General features: G+C 42.1%; 1 protein-coding gene across 11 annotated transcripts in view; it reads right to left on the bottom strand.

Moving 5' to 3' along the window:
* Positions 1-16,991, bottom strand: part of LOC120895453 (polypyrimidine tract-binding protein 1) — a 272,802-nt gene that overhangs the window by 135,398 nt on the left and 120,413 nt on the right. For 10 of the 11 annotated variants that reach the window (XM_040298832.1, XM_040298831.1, XM_040298828.1 and 7 more), the window contains one exon: positions 7,921-7,941. The exons of the other annotated variant lie outside the window; for it this stretch is intronic. In XM_040298832.1, coding sequence (XP_040154766.1) covers positions 7,921-7,941 — 21 coding nt within the window. The remainder of the gene's footprint in view (positions 1-7,920; positions 7,942-16,991) is intronic. 11 annotated transcript variants of the gene reach the window in all.

Here is a 16,991-nt window from a genome sequence, read left to right on the forward strand (position 1 = left end):
AATTAGTGATTCACTTGTTCATTACCATTAGCATTACCGTCCTAAAGAGCGTGGAAGGATTCATCCTTGGGTGGTGGTAATGCAGTTTGCTTTTTTGTATCAGTTAACACCATCTCGTCCGCCCAAGACGAACACATTTCTGTTTCGTTAAGTTTGTTTTGCATAATTTTTATAGCATTTTTATTTTCTTTTGATCTAGTGCTTAAGCTTCCCCAAACGAAAGGGAGGAACGACTAAAGGTTCATTTCACTGATCACGTTCGGCAGCGCTGGCAGTTGCCAGAACGATGTATGTCGCATGGAACAATGCAAGGTTACGGTTATGTCCAGGGTTTTGTTTTTACCGAAGCGTTACAGTGCTCTGTGCCAGTGGACCAGACGCGGTTTCTTTTTATCTTTTTATCACGTGAGCCGGTGCATTTTTTGCGTACAATAATTTCTTCCATTCTTTGCATTTACTGGGCGCACCCATTTTTATATCTTCTACAATCTAGCGTAGCATAATCCTTCAAACTTCCAGTTTTTTTATTACTTACATCGCTGGTTACGAGGTACTACACAAAACATGACTAAAAAGCATTTACCGAGCTGGAAACAAGCGAAACGGTGAGAACATTTCGCCCAGCGTAGACCCACTCTTGCGTAAACGATGAGATGGAACGGGCTGAAAAACGTACATGCTGGCCATGGTTGGGTCACAGCGAGATACAAGGGAACGAATAAAAAAACAGAACAAACACACATTCGCAGCAGGGACAAACGGGACAGAAATCCGCCGAACCGGATCCCGTCGTTAGTCCGCGATACCGTGCTGACAGGCGACCGGAGAGCGGCTTTAGAAGGATTTGGACAAACAAATTCACAGTGACACATTAAATCCTCGCGCTGGACCGTGCTCTTTCCCTGCTGCTTTACTGTACGCTTTTGGGGTGTGCTGCAGAATTTAGGATGTGTGATGTAGGATGAAGAGTAAACTTTATCCCGCACCAGGTGGGGATACGAGGCGGTTGCGAATATTTTCAGTGCATGAAAATTGACATCGGAGTTCTGTTTGACGATTGACACCACACATCAGCGAATTGCTGTGTTTGGGGCTTTAGCTATCATTAATATTTCGGTGCGACACTGTCACACCGACACTGTCACACTCCCATACCTTATCCAACCAATGTTTGATGTGCCGTGACTAGTAGTGGATGTAAAGACATCTGTGACAAGAATAATGTGTTGTTGATGCGCACAATAATATTGTAATTAAAATCATTAAATCATAACCACTGAGAAAAGGTTTTAAGTTTTAGTCCAGAAAACATGAGTTTCATCCTGCGTCAGAGAATTGTCTTGTATATTTTCTATCAATTATGCTTAATTAATAGTTGAATTCAGACAATATTGTTCAAAAACCACGATTGTGCAAAATAGATTATGTGGTTTGAACAGTTTAGATTTTTAGAATGCAAAAGAAATATTAGAGAGTATTTAATTTGTCTTTACTTCTGTGTAAAATACTTCATCTTCTACTTCATTCTACACAGTCCATAAGGAGCTTGAACCCATGAAGGGTTTTGTTGTTCGAATCGTTCGAGTAAACTACTTCTGCTTCAGTATAAACATCGAACATAACTCATCCCTTTCGAAAATCATATTGCAATCGTGTGAGAATTTTATACCAAAACATTTAATTCACACAAAACAAATTTCGCAAACCGATGCTGGTCTTTTTCATTGCGTTTGTGCTTACCACTTTCTGCCTGCAATAAAAATATAACACAATTACTTCTCGCAGTACGCATCATTATTTCCCTCGCGCTTTAGAAAGCTAATCCATGTCGGCCCATTTGTTCCGCTTCCCATTGTGAAGCAGTTAAACAATTTCACCACTAAGACTTGCTATTCCACCAAAATGGTCCTACCCCACCCATCGCTTCATCCAGCTTTGGTGTTCTCGGCAGCAAATGAAGCCCGAGGTAAGCACGCGAAACGCAAACCTTCCACCTTTTATCACAAAACACATCGCAAATGTATCGTCATTCCCCCTCCCAAACCGGGGCACAGGATTCGAGAGACGGGACGGACGTGGCGGTGGCCGGCATCGGCATCCGCGTCTGAAAAGCGCCATTCAAATTCATTTCCCTTGTTATCACACACAATCGCGAATTGTTTTGCATTCCACCTGCCCTTGCTCTTCACACCACTCCATTGTACTGTGTATGGAAACATAAACACGAGCAGGCGCGGCACGAGCCCCGCCGTCCGTTCGGTTGTTCGGGGAAGAAAGTTAGGCCCGAAAGGATAACGCGCTATAATAAGACAAGAAAACATCAGCAATCACAGCCACAGGTAGGCAACTCTCCTTCAAACCCCGTTCTATGAAACCCATCGTTCTAGTGAGGATGGCGGCTTTTCGTCAAGTGTAAAAGCTTTTCCACGTTTTCCGTTTGCTTTATATCACCGATGCCGGCAAGCCGGCAAGTCAAAGAAAGCTAAGCATTAGCTGACTGGCTGAAACAGATCCTGGCGTAACAGGCCGAGTCGGGAATTTGTTTGATTTGAGGTAAGCTAAACATCATCGGGAGAAAATCTTGGGCGCCCGGGAATGTGTTTCGCCGTATTTTGCTGCTTGGCATGTTCTGTGGACGCTGGCAAAGCACACAGAGTTATTCCGTCTGTTCTGTCGCGGCGGAAGGAAATTGCCTTGAAATGCGCACCAGAGGCAGAGGAAAACCATACACATACATGCACACCAACACTCCACACGTAGACAGGAAATATGCACGAAAGCATACGGGAGGCGCAATAAAAAGGCATTGTGCTCACCCACGCACGGCATTTACATTCACCAGAAAGTGTGATAGAACAATGGGCGATACGCAAGTGAAAACGCCAATTGGGGGTGTGTTGTTTGAAAACCATTTTATTCGTCATAGATGACACGTCCCGCAAAAAGTTAAATAAAAACTGAGCAAAACAAGGCTTCCGTTGCGGGAAAATGGCTATAAAATATACATAAAGAACGGCTCCTCGTCCCAGCTCAATAGGTCGTTTTCGGAGCTAGGCTTTTCCCACGGGAGCATCCAACGTTTGAAAGTAAGTGCGAAACGTTTCTTCTTTTACCGTGTTTTTTTTTGCATTTTACTGTCACGCGATAACTTTTTTTCGCATGCAGTTTGAAGTTTTCCTGTCTTTTTTTTCTTCTTCTGTCGAACCGTCACTTATGCGAAGAATGATGGGAACATTTTATCGCTGTCGGCAAAGACATTTTCCCCAGTGAGAGAGAAAGAGAAAGGGGCGAAACACACACAGGCACTTTTTGGTAATTTTAACAACAATTGATTTCAATTGTGCCTGTCTTCCAACTAGGAAAGGTCAACTTTGAAGATATGGTGCGTCTTAGAATGAAAAAAGCAAGCCCCGTAACCCCCAAAATGGCCTTCAGCGTTCTGATGAGTGCTTTCATCTTTTGGTGCCCGCATGACGATATCAACACGCGGAACGGATGTTCGTTCATTCTACGTTGGAAATGCTCTTAACCAACTGCAGAACTGCAATAATTTTTAACACGATGCAAACTAGAAGTCCACTAGTTTCACAAAGTAGCGTTACTGTTTCGTAACTGCCACGGACAAGACAATAAAGCAGTCAGTAGTATAATGATCCAGTCCGGGTCGGGTTCGTCGCTTTCCTCTATACAATGCATCCCATTTTCCCTGCCTTGTGTGAACCAGTCTCACTGAAACCACCATCCACCGGCAGATAAGTACCGTGGCAAATCTTCGGCAAACGGATTTGGATGCCCGGGAAAACCCACCGTTGACTGTACACACACAGACACACACACATACCATACTGCACGGAAGCCTGCCAGCGCGTCAGCATTGCAAATAGGGGTAATACCATTCTTAAGCCGGTTTTCCATCGTGCAAATGTTTGAATTGTGATATTGCCTTTTCTGCTTGAGCTGCACCAATCACACACACACGTATACATTCAAAAATGGATGGTGCTAAACGGAAGGGGTTTACATTTGTCGATTTCTGACGAATATCCATCCGTTGAGGCGTTACGAGGCTCCCGTTGTTCCCAAATGTTCCTTCCGCCATCCTGGACAAATACGCTAGACAGGATGGCAGTCAGCATCTGTGCTACTGCGCCCTTAGTTGAAGGATTCATTTTTGCACCGTCCGGTTGCTGGAAACATTCATTCATCCCTCTCTCTCTCTATCCTTCGCTCTTTTTCTTCAATTTTCTCTCCCTTCATTTTTCGCTGGCAAGATGATCGATGAGGGGAATAGATTGATTTCATACTGTTTGCAGTTGTCCCTCTGGTGCATTGCTGTCTTATGGTTGGTGTCGTTGATAAGCAGGATAAGGGTTTTCTTACTAGGAACATTTGTTGGCGAATATTATTAGTTCAGCAATAAAGGAATCAACTGATCTCTGATCTTATTGCAATCAGATTATAAAGTACTAAAGACATAAAAAGGCCCAATAGTTAGGCTTAAATGTACTATTGCTCTACATTACACATTCCGAGTTCTAGTACATGTTTTCTCGTATTTTTTTTTTATTTTTCAATGCCGTATATCATGACAAAACCATGAGAAACCACACGTCTTGTTCCCTGTTGGTGCTTTTCAAGCATATCAATCGAAAATATCCAACCCAATCATAACGATTCATAGTTGTAAAATCAACTTCAACAGCATTTTTCACATCTAATGCTTTAAAATGAGTTTAAAATAAATGAGCATCTGCTTAAATCCTTTTCCATTATTATTGCAAGCTGTGTTGCTACACATCACCTCATCATCTATATAAAATTGATGATTTATTGTCTATTGAAATGATCGATTCCTCATTTGCTCCTGCTTTTGTTTGATGTTTCACCTATTAAAACACAAACATGACCGATCCGTGCTTCCCTGTCGCTGATGACTATTGACAAATGTGTGCATAATTGTCACGCTTATCTTTTCTCTTAAGTACATTTCATATCATTCGACTGTGTGAAGCAGAAACATTTACTACAATCCGGAGTGAAGGGAGTGGAATGTATGGATGAATAGAATTTCACATACGTACAACCGTCACAATGGGAGGCTTACTCGAACAAATAATGTAAAATGAATTGTCCTACCACCTCGTCTTCCCTAACCAACCACCAACATGTTGAATCTCGTTCAGCTACGCTTCCTGGTGTGTTCAAAGTCCTCCTTGCCACCCTTCACTGTTAACCTGGTATGAACATAGCAGGATGACGCTAGAGAAATATTTAAGTAGATATGAACCAATATTTACCCTTTATTTCAATACCTCTATCTCATATCATTTCTTTCCGCTCCACATTCCGTCCCATTAGGGCACGGGAACGAGAGAGACACTGCTATTGGAAACCGCACAAACGTTTCCTCCGTATTTCGGAAAATCGAATCCCGAAACCATATTTCTATTCATTCTTCAGCAACGGCCCTTGAGAAAATGGTACCCCCCAATGAACAGGGAACGATAAAATCAGCATAAGAATCTTGAAATCCCGTCCGTCTGGCAGAATCCTATCTAAGCACCACCTTTCGCAACACCACATATCCCTCTCCTTGCCTATGGTATTCCTTGCTCACTGTTTCCGCCATCCCGCCACACTAAGCTCCCGGTTAAGCAACCAGGTAAGAAGCTAATTTGTTTTGTTATTATAAGAGGATTTCCGCCCACGAGCCGGAAGCCGGGTAAATGAATTCAAACGGAAGAAACCGAAAAGGGCTCCACGTCCCACGCCGTGTGTGTGTGTGAGATGCGTAAGTTTAAGGAAGTTAGAACTTTCGGGGAGGAAAACCCTTCTAAATGTGTGCCATCCTGCATCGCATAAAAGCTTCAATTATTCACAAATAGATAGCAATCCTTTTTCGGGCAATGGGTTTGTAATGATTTTCTACCTCATTGAATATGAACAGCGTTGCACTCTTCACGTGTAAGCGATCCGCTTGAAGCAGTCGCGCCAATATCAAGTTACACACTATTACACACACACAATTGCACGACACACAGACACGCACTACATTCTCTGATAATACTCCTCTGACGGCGGTCTGTCAGATAGTGTAAATGACGCACACACACCTTTCCACTTCTCAGAAGCGAGTCCTGGAGAGTGCTCGCGCTATCATTACACGTTTCATTAATCAAAAGTTGGGCTCCTTTCTTCTCGTGCTTGGTGCGCGAAAGCTCTTCCCGGAATAACTGTCATTTCTCAAAGGGAGGAGGGTGGCGGCGGCACAACTGAGGTTTGCAGCGAGAAGAATAATGAAGCATCATGCTGTGTGACGGGTTCAGTCAGACAACGTCCGACCGTGTGCGCGATGTTGAGCAAAAAAGGACGACTAACTATTCTTTTAATTTCCCCAACCGACAAAGTGTAGTGTTATTTTTTATTTGGCTTGTACTTGTATATTTCTTTTTTATGCTTTTTTATTCATATTTTCATATTCATATTCATAACATAATATTATTTTTTTATAATTAGGACAATTTGTACAGAGGCTATTTTGAATTACAGTCATCCTTAGAAAACATACATTGTAAAAAACATTTAAATATGTACAAAAGCTAAAGGGAATTTTTCCCCAGCCCTTCGCAAAATTCTCCTGTTGTAAATACAACTGTCCTGCCAGTTCTTCAGCGTTCCGCGGTTTGATTTGACACAGGAAATAACAATTTCTCATGCTAATTAATATGGAAACGTTTTCTCGTGTTGCTTGTCAAGTGTGCGATGGCCATCGCCCATGACGCGAGCACACGGCAGATATTTACGCTCGATGTCATCCTTCCAATTTGCTGCGGAGTCGCGAGAGTAGTCGGCAAAAAGCGCAAATAAAAACTGTACTGCATCGTTCACCATACACACGGGAGGGGACGATGATCACGAAGCTAGTAACACCGTAATTCTGTTTATAATTCTTGTAAAAGCCGATTTCTTTTTACCCTCGGCTTGCAAACAATTCTACGCACAGCCACGATACTCAAATTGTTGCGCACATTCGTACAGCGTAACTTTTCCCCGTTTCAAAGACATTCCAGTGTCTCGGGAAAATTTGATACCACGCTGCTACCCCTTACCGCCAGTCAATCATCCTGAGCATCCGGCTTCTTTCCTCCGCGCAAAGCACCACATGCCACAGTCCTCCGCGCCAACGGAAGAGACATAAAAAGCTCCGAGAAATCAATTTCGTTCATAAATAAAACATGACGCTCCCGCTAAGTAACGCACCCACCGTTACCGAGGCACAGGAGCCGGGGGAAACTTTTGCGTAGCGGCAAATTTGAATGTGAATCTGTGGCCGCGGCACGTGCAAATCATGGCCGACGGATCATCGACGCCAGAAAACTAGACGCCAGAGTGAATGAGCGAACGGCTCGTCGTTGAAGTACACCTGCGTTTAGTTAATGGGCCGCCTCCCTCAAAGATGAAGGTTTTGCTGAATTTGAATATTTGGCTACCAGCATTCTAGAGTCGTTCGTCTCTTTCAGCAGAGAGATGCGACAGGCTGAAAGAGGGAGAGAACGAACGAGAGACCGTGGGGAATAATTTCGATTCCCGGTTACCACTTTCACCAGGGACTCGACACTTCGCCTAACGAGATAGATAATAGACAAAGAACGAAAAGGTACAGTGCCGCTAAAATATGATGGTTGGGATAAACTTCTTGATCCAACTCGATTGATTGGTGGCAACTTTACAGCATCGAAAGGCAGCAAACCTCCCCTACCCGTTTCATTTTCCCATTGCAATAGCATGAAAAACAATGCTATTTATCTTAACAATTCACAACAACTCCCATTCCATGTTTTCGTCTGGTATTGTGTTCTTATTTTTCCATCCCGAATCAAAAATCTCATTAACATTTCATAAACATCATGATTTTCTTACCTCGAAAAGATTAAGGCCCCGCTAAAAAGAGATAAAGATAAACACACAATGCTGTATGAAAATCGCCGAATCGTCTCAAATTCAGTAGTTTTAAGTGAAACTGGTAGCTCTATGTACCAGCGGTATCTAAAGGAGGGAAAATGAAACACAACTGCTTATGCTACACGGTCACGGAGACGCAAGGAAAGAAAAGTGTATTATAAGGCACTAGAGAGATTGTAAGTTCTTACTAAAAAGGCTCACTCGTATAGACGAAACAGATGAGAGCATAGAAAGAGATAGAGTGAAGGATAGACAAAGTGTTTGAAAGGATTGAGATACAAGCTAGACGGAAACAAACAAATACTTTCAACAGAAGTGTACTAGAGAAAGCGGAAAATTGCACTCATTTGCATTTCTATCCATCTACCACTCGCACGAGTTCAACTGCAACGAAATCCCACATCATTACTGAAATCAAAAACCACCAACCCCGTGTCCCAGCCCCCCCAGTGTTTCGTTCATATTAATCGAATGTCATGAAAACAAAATTACTCCATTCATTTTTACACACACAAAGCGCATATGTGCAGCTGCTGCAAAACACACCTTTTCATCGACTCGCCTCGATTGATGTGCTTCAATTTGCATCGCATATTTAAAACCACCAGTCCCAAAATGGCACCGATTTTTACCGCCATTATTGCACAGCGACCCCGATCTGTAACCCCGTGTCGCTTTGGAAAAGCCGATGCAAAATCGAAGCAATCAAACACAAAAACGGTACACAACAACCGTTATCAATGCACAGAAATATCAAATTCGAAACGAAACGTATTGGAAAAACAGTTGACATACCATTTCCATTCATTTTCAAGCGGTGCCTTTTGCAAATGAGAGACAATAATCAGCGCACCGATGGCTGCACTAATTTTCAGCATCACTAACCATTACTAATGGAGCGATTTGTAATCAAACGAACCGCAGTCAAATATACACACACATACATACACATGCATGGTGGGTAACAGACTGTTGAGTGCACATTTATTTTCTTGAATACTTCGTTCGTTTTGCATTGGAACAACTCCACAAAGCTGTACGGCTGGTGCTCACTTCAATCTTTTGCCGAACAAGAGAAATGACATGTTGGTGTGAGTGAATGTGTTTGTGGAATCCCTAATCGAGGGATAATTATTTCCAAATTAGTCGGAAAATCATCATCCTCTTCCCAACGCATCGGCCAACTCAACTAACGAGTCGCACACTGGCTGCAAACCTTTGTGTCACGGTTGTTGACGCAACCGTTCACAATTGAATATCCACCATTCACATTTGATCATCGACTGCGAGGAATTTGTTTTCTAAAATGGTGGGAGGTATTAGGAGAGGGCTTTTGAGTAGGCATTTCCACGCTGATGTTCGGACTATATCCACCGGGCTGCAAGCGGGTTCCTACCTTCCCGCAGCAAAAATTGTTTGATCACCATTACTAAGCTTAGTCCTGTTGTCTCCTTGGGCAGGAAAACCATGCAGAGAGGATGAAGGGTATGAAAGGACAACACATCAAAATGCATACACTACCCACCAACCACTGTGAACCAATCCAGAAAGCAGCGGATGTACGGGCACTTCAATCCCATTCGCTAGCAATGATGCGTTACAAACTAATGATAATGATATCAAAATCCGGCCCACAGTGAAACCCTCACAGTACACCACACACACAGCGGTGTGCTCCCGCATTGAGCCACAAGAGTATGGATAGTGGTGAGCAAACTATTGTAAAGATGTTTTTTGTGTGTGCAGCATTCAGTGTACGTGCAATGTCCGAATGAATAGAAACGAGGGGAGAGCCGCTCTTTGGAAATACTGTTTCGATTGGGAAATTCATCCGAACCAATGAGAACAAATGCGGTGCACAAATCACCGACGGATCATCCCCGTATAGCTTTGGGCTGTTGGGCTGTACACGCGTCACACCCGCATCCCACAGGTCGGCCGCCGGCCTAGCAAGTGCCGAAAAGAAACAGCTTTTCTGCTCAGCATGTGTTCGGCTTGGTTCACGGATTTCACCCTCTAGTAGATTGCTTCCCCCCGCCGCCCGCGAAATGTTGGAACACTAAATCCCTACCGCTAAAACTCGAATGCGCTTGATCGGTGTGCACCCAGCAGGACAGCACAATGTTCATCCCTTTGTCCGACTGCATGACTGGCCCAACAAGCGCAACGGGCAACTATTATGCCGGGTGTCACCTACCTGGTACGCCCGCTCTGTTCGGATAATTTTAGCATCAGCTTACAAAATAGCTAGCCCTCCGCACTACTTCGTCTGCTCGCTGCAGCAATCATTCCCGTTACACAATTGGTTCCACATTTCGCATCATCAAAAGATGCGCTCGTCTTCTGCTGCGCAGACCACCACATGGGTCCGCCAACCTATTCGTCTATTGCAAATGGGCTACGTTCCCTCTACGCTCCCGCTACAGTGCCTGCTATTATGTGCACACCGACCCAAAGCGAGTGGAACGGTTTTCGAGGATCCATTTCCGTTTTGGCGGAGAATCTAGATTTTTCGAGCCGGGATTGATTTTGCCGACGCACGGTTGGTGGCTCTCGTTCGCTCATTAAATGTGTATCCCGCGGTTTAGTGTGAGCTCATTCCCAAGTATTGAGCCGTGTTGCTGCTACGTTGATCCAATCAGTCTGCAAAGCGACAGGATGAACAACCACGAACCGGGCGCCACAGCAAAACGTGTCCTCTTTGATTGATCAGTCACTTGCTCAGATCGATATGAACAGAGATTAGCTTGTGCAGCTGTAAAGCAGTAGGATTTCATCTTACGGAATCGATGTTGAACGAGAACGATATGATATTCCTTTGCAACGCTTCTATATATGTTTGCTTTAATACAATACATCCCCAGATCAATGGAGACGCCTAGCGATTTTTAAACCATCCTTTGTAACAACGGACCCAGGAAACGTACTAAACCAGCAAGTACAGGTCTATCACAAGAGATGCGGAGAAGAAAGAGAGAGATAGAGCCATATAGAGAGAGAGATAAAAAGATGATAAGTGAAGCAAGCTCAAAACACAAAACAGCTAAATAGAGTAGTTGTAGAGAGAGTAAAATTACACAGACCAGCACTAACACATGAAACACCAAACAGGACATTGGAGTGGTGTGTTGTAGAGAGCCAAATTTTAAATGTTGAGCCTATTACCTTACAATAGTGAAAGGCATATGTGTTATAATAAGATATGTGTTTATGTGGAAGTTTATGTACTAGAATAGATCGCAGAAACAGATGTTGATTTGACGCCAAGATTTGCATTTAATCATAAGCTTAAAGTAGAGGAGACGTGCAGCATGCGTATGTAAAGAATGTTGAGGCACCAAAACAACAGGTGTTGTCTAGAAGGAGATACGTGTTCGGCTCTGTCCAGTAGCACTTACCTGTAAAAGAAACGAAGAAATGAAAGAAATAAAAGTTAGAATAATGTCATAGTATTTTTTGCGATGCTGAAACTACATGAGTAGGTGATGTAGTGACGGGAATTAAGTTAGCGACCAAAACCATACACATTTTATTCAATACATCAATATGCACACTACAAGAAGAATAAGATCACTTGATATCTTAAAACGTACTGATAAATTAATTTCATTTGACAACCGCATCACCACTCCACGCACTTCGCTTCCATCTCCACCCACAAAACCGCAAACGAATTTTGATTCGCTTTTGATGTTAATTTATTTTCCGAAGTGTAACCCGAAGCGTGTGCCGCCCTCGACCTACGTATGAAGCACAACAAAACAAACAAACCACCATAACAAATCGTTCTACCTATCCCGGACAGCGTGAACAAGCGAGAAGATATTATGCACGAGGCCACCGCGAGAAGCTAAGCAGCTGCACCGCCAAAGATACTGAAGAGAAAGGGTCACTAAAAACAATTGCTAAATACCGTTTACTATGGACAGGCACCAGGCATGTACATACGCTAATCGGAATCAAAATTTCCCGCGCCTCGAGTGGGATGGCAAAAAAGTAGGATTATTCATCAATTGACCAACTGAACGTTACGGATGCTGATGTGAATACGTACAGCTGTTCGACATTTCTCGAAATACATAAAACAAATGGGCAAGACTCATTTAAAATGGAAAAGCTCCACACATATCACACGCGGTAGTTTCCTCTCCTCCTGATACCACTTGTGGCGAAATGGTACCAAAAAAGACAGTTGAGATTAAATTTATGCAAAATCTCAATGCTAATTTTTGTCCATCAACTCGCCGACAGTAAAACTGTCCCATGTGCTATGCCCCTGAAGTGTTTTCGCGGCCAAACACGTCCATTTGGGAACACTGAAAGCACCAACCGATGCGTCCACACAGCTATGACCGTCCGAACGTTCGCGTGAAAGCAAAAATTAAACCGCCGTTGGATGTGCTAACTATATTCGTACAACGAGCTCAGTTAGCATGCACAACCCCTTATGTTGTTGGTACTGACAAGGCCCAGTATAGTTGTCCCTATACATGTGTGTAGTAGGTCTATGTTGAATGTTTTGGCGTACCTCGTTGTGCTTTGGTTGTTACCATACCTCGGTGCCCCTGGTCTAATGGGGAATGAATATTTATCAGAATGCTCGACCGGGGAAACAGAACCGCGGACGCTCGTAAGCCGCCACTGGTAGTACGCGCTCCGTTTCCTGAAGGTGATTGGAGTCGGGAATGAAAACAACGATGATAGTATGCGTTGAATAGTCACAATGCTGTGTATTGTGTGAGAATTGAAACATCGGGCACACTCAGCATATATTACAAAACATAACCTTTGATGCTCTATGATGGCTTCATGGTTGTCTTGCTCGCGCAACATTTCACCAAGCTTTGCAAATAAATCGGCAGAAAAGCAAATCACTTTTCTGCACGAAAACATACACGCAAATCATGATGCGTGGGAATAGGTCAACTGATGGGTGGCTCTTGTTTTGCATCTTAATTAGTTATGTAGCTTAAGTTGTCATGTCACATCAGCCAGGTCCATTTAACTTGATAATTAGCCATTTTTGTTACTTTAACCAAGAAATTAATTAATTGTGATATAAAATTAAAAAACAAATACAATTCACTACAACTAGATACATTTTTCAGCATCACATACAGCATTTCATTTGTAATGTAAGTGATGGAAAAAAAACCAGTTGCTTATGTCAGTTATGAAAATTTATCACAGGATAAAACAATGACTACTCCATTACCTAGGCTAAATGATTGTATGTTTCCAAAGAACTCATCGACATTGTTCAGCTAATCTCACTATATATAAAATCGAAAATCGCCACAATGACGTGAGAGTAAACATTCAGCGAGAGAGAGAAAGCGGTGAGAGCAGAGCTCTCTTAGCAACGCGCGTTGCTGCGAAAGGACTTGCTCCATGCACCACTGCTAGCCCGCAAGTAATGAGTGCAATGGTTACTTAGACTTTTTGTTTGACTGACCGATTCGAAATCACATGGCATTGGATATAATGATTTTTTTAAATATTTAAAGTTGCAAATTAGCCACCTGATGATAATGTGCCCCATCTCATACCCCTTACCATTATTAATCAAGATATTCAAGGCAATATAAAGAAAACATGTTTAAAAACTATCCAAATTAGCTTAATTGTAAAATGGTTGTAATTCCAATTTATTCAATCATTAATAAAGCCAACCATACTCATTATTGGTTGCACCTTAAGCACCTCGAATACTACATACACCGTCGTCATCGGCAGATAAGTGTGGTACAGAATAACCTGTAACACGGGTTGCTATACCCAGGACGTCGAACATGTACACTCCCTCAAATCTTCTTCTATTTGGCGTAACGTCCTATGCGGACATGCCGGCCTGCATAGGCTTTCGAGACTTAATTCATTACCACGAAGCCGGATAGTCAATCCTTGCTACGGGGGGACGGCCCATGGGCTTGAACCCATGATGGGCATGTCATTGAGTCGTTCGAGTTGACGACCACGTACCACGGGACCGCCCCAAATCTACTACTCCCTCAAATCTACTACTTCGCAATATTGGCTGAGTCGGGACAAGGACAACGCATGACAATTAGAGGTGGATGTAGCCGAAAGACCCTAAGCGGCCCATGCTAAAAAGCCTTGCTGAAATTCCGAGGAAAAAAAGCGGCGGATGTTGATGGCTTGAAAGTAAAAATTGAATTTGTAACGATTTGCTCGCGGGCGGGAAGAACTACTTATTTCAGGATGTCTTTCCGAAACAAAGCACTAAAGGGAGAGATGATTCATTGCGCAACATGGCTGCAACATACTGCGCGTTAGACAACCGTGCACACTGCATTTAGCCGGATCAGCATCAACTGCAGAATGATCCACAATGAAACTATGCTTACTGTAACGTGCCCAAGAGGGCTGAAAAGATTCTGACTGTATCTATCAAGAGTGATGGCGATATCTACCATGTGATGCTATCACCGTACTATGGTGTTGATTAAGAACAACCACGTTATATTCAAGGACACGTCAAATTAGAAGCAAAATCTGAAAAATGTGGGTCGTCAAGAGTAAATAAAGTAGTTTGCAAGTAAACGTGAATTTAGTTAATTGATGTGGAAAGGCTATAACAGTGTTGAACCAGTCTTTTCTATAACAGTATAGATTGGAATAATAGAACTACACATTTGGAATGGTTATTTGAGGGGATATGTTCACTGTCGAAATCTGATATTTGGCACAACAATAACAATTGTCTCATACACATATACCCATTCCATTGAATACTTCAAACCCAGTTTCAGGATAATAAAATAAAATTTTGACGGCGTTTTTGGAAATGACCTTTTTGAAATTTAAGACTGGGAAAATTTACATTGAATATGTTCTAAGCATCGATTACTTATTACCTAACGTATGAAACATAAGTCGAAAAAAAGAGTAGAAATGGAATTCGAACCACGTGCAATATCATATTTTTATAGTTCAATCTTACATCTATGGGCACAAAAAACACAAAATGGATTGAAGCAGAAGTGAGCATTTCAAAAATTGTATGTTTTTAAGTACGCAATTGGGATTGGATCTAAACATGTTGTATATGTATTAGCGGCACCCTAATTTTTTTAATCCACTGCACATCAATACGTTATTCAATGAACGCGTTGTTGAGGTTACTACTTAGCTATGCTTTCCATAAAATCACGCCGATAACTAAAAAATCAAAAAAAAAAATAATCAAAAAATTATACATTTGTGTCAACAGAGGCATGGAACGTATCAGTTCGAAAATATAAAATTGCGTGACTTGGCTCAAAAGTAGCCTCATCGATATTTAACGTTTCTGCAAAGTACAGTAACTGTCCAAGAAGTTACAAGGTTAACACATTTGTGGTGTAACGCATAAGAACAAATAGGTCTTTGAGTTATGGTTGTTGCCACTGAACGTGTAGAGTTTGAAAATAATTCTTAATTTGAGGACATCCGGTAGATTTTACCGGGCCTTAACTAGTTAAATATAAACAATGCTCAGTCCTATCATTATCATTCATAGCACAAGACTGTAACGTAGTTTAAAATTTCACCCCCGCCTTGCATGATTGGATTCCAACAACGCTTCAACAAAACGCATGTCAAACCTTAGGGTTAATGAAATATGAAGTACAGTCAATTCCTGACGAAACCACACATCTGCGTTCGTATACAGGGTTTCCCACGATTTATTGGTGGGTTCCCATTAATTTTTGGTGGATTCCCATATTTTTTTCGTGCGTTCCCACGATTTTTTGGTCGTTTCCCAGAATTTTTTGGTCTAATTGTATTGATATCCAATCGGAAAATACCAATAAATTATGGGATCGAACCAACAATCTATAGGATACGACCAAAAAATCGTGGGAACGCACCAAAAAATCATGGGAACTGACCAATAAATCGTGGGAAACCCTGTAAGTTGTTCTGGGAGGATTTTAATTGTACTTTTTCCGAAACCGAAACAACATCCTGTACCAGAGTTCATTGTGAACTGGACACTCTCTCAATGTCGTGTAACGTTCGGAGACTTTTCATCAAGCAGGAGATCCACCACACTCACGGAGCATCATGCAGAAAACTCTCGAACCGAGTAACTATTATTTCCGGAGGCGTACACACATGGCGCATTACGACGATCGGTTACAGAGTAGCATACGAATGGTTGATGGCAAGAACAATGAGCACTATCACAAAAACAGCTCGTACAGTAGAGCGTAGAAGCAAAAGACCAGTTGATAAATCCGGACATATGAATGTGCCCGAGAGCGCTAGGAAATGTCATGAAAAATTTATAACATATTTAGGTAGTTTTATAGCCGTCGACCTTCTCGATACACTACCATACACAACATAGCTTCCCATTTTGAGACTCAGCAAGGAAGGGCAAAAAATACCGAGTAATTCTAACCGAATCCGCTCCATAATCGCAACCACCTTCCAAGTCAAACCCCCAGACATTGTTTCCAACAAACCCCCAATGGCTGTAGAGGCATGTGTTTTACCGAAAATTGGTAACAACCTGGTAACAATGCTGCTTGAGCATTGCTCGAAACGAGAAATTGGCGTGTACACCTGTGCTGACCGTTACTGACCCGCTCTGGAAGACAGTGGGAGATATAAGATACTGTAATAGGGTAAATGTACCAATAGTGGTGCAATTTGTAGTGGTACCGATGTGTTTTAATGGACTTAAAGTGTCAGAAATGACATTTTCTGAATATTTTAACACATAGCAATTGTAATATGTTTTATCTTCGCAATCATAACCATTTTTACCATGAAATACATCAAATTTTCGAAAAAATACAAATTTTTGTGACTGCTTCGTTGTACCTATAATGGTGGTATGGTTCCTATAGTCGTCTTATTGTGTTCCTATAGTGGTGGTAAACAAAGATGCATCAAAAACGGTGTATAATATCAATGAAACTTAGTTTAGAAGCTGTTTTCGTATGAATAGCAAGGATTACTGCCATAATATTGGTTTCTTCCGTAATTTGATCGTAAAAAAATGTATAATGTTAATC

The sequence above is a fragment of the Anopheles arabiensis genome, chromosome 2 (assembly GCF_016920715.1).
Source record: "Anopheles arabiensis isolate DONGOLA chromosome 2, AaraD3, whole genome shotgun sequence".
Classification (NCBI taxonomy): domain Eukaryota; kingdom Metazoa; phylum Arthropoda; class Insecta; order Diptera; family Culicidae; genus Anopheles; species Anopheles arabiensis.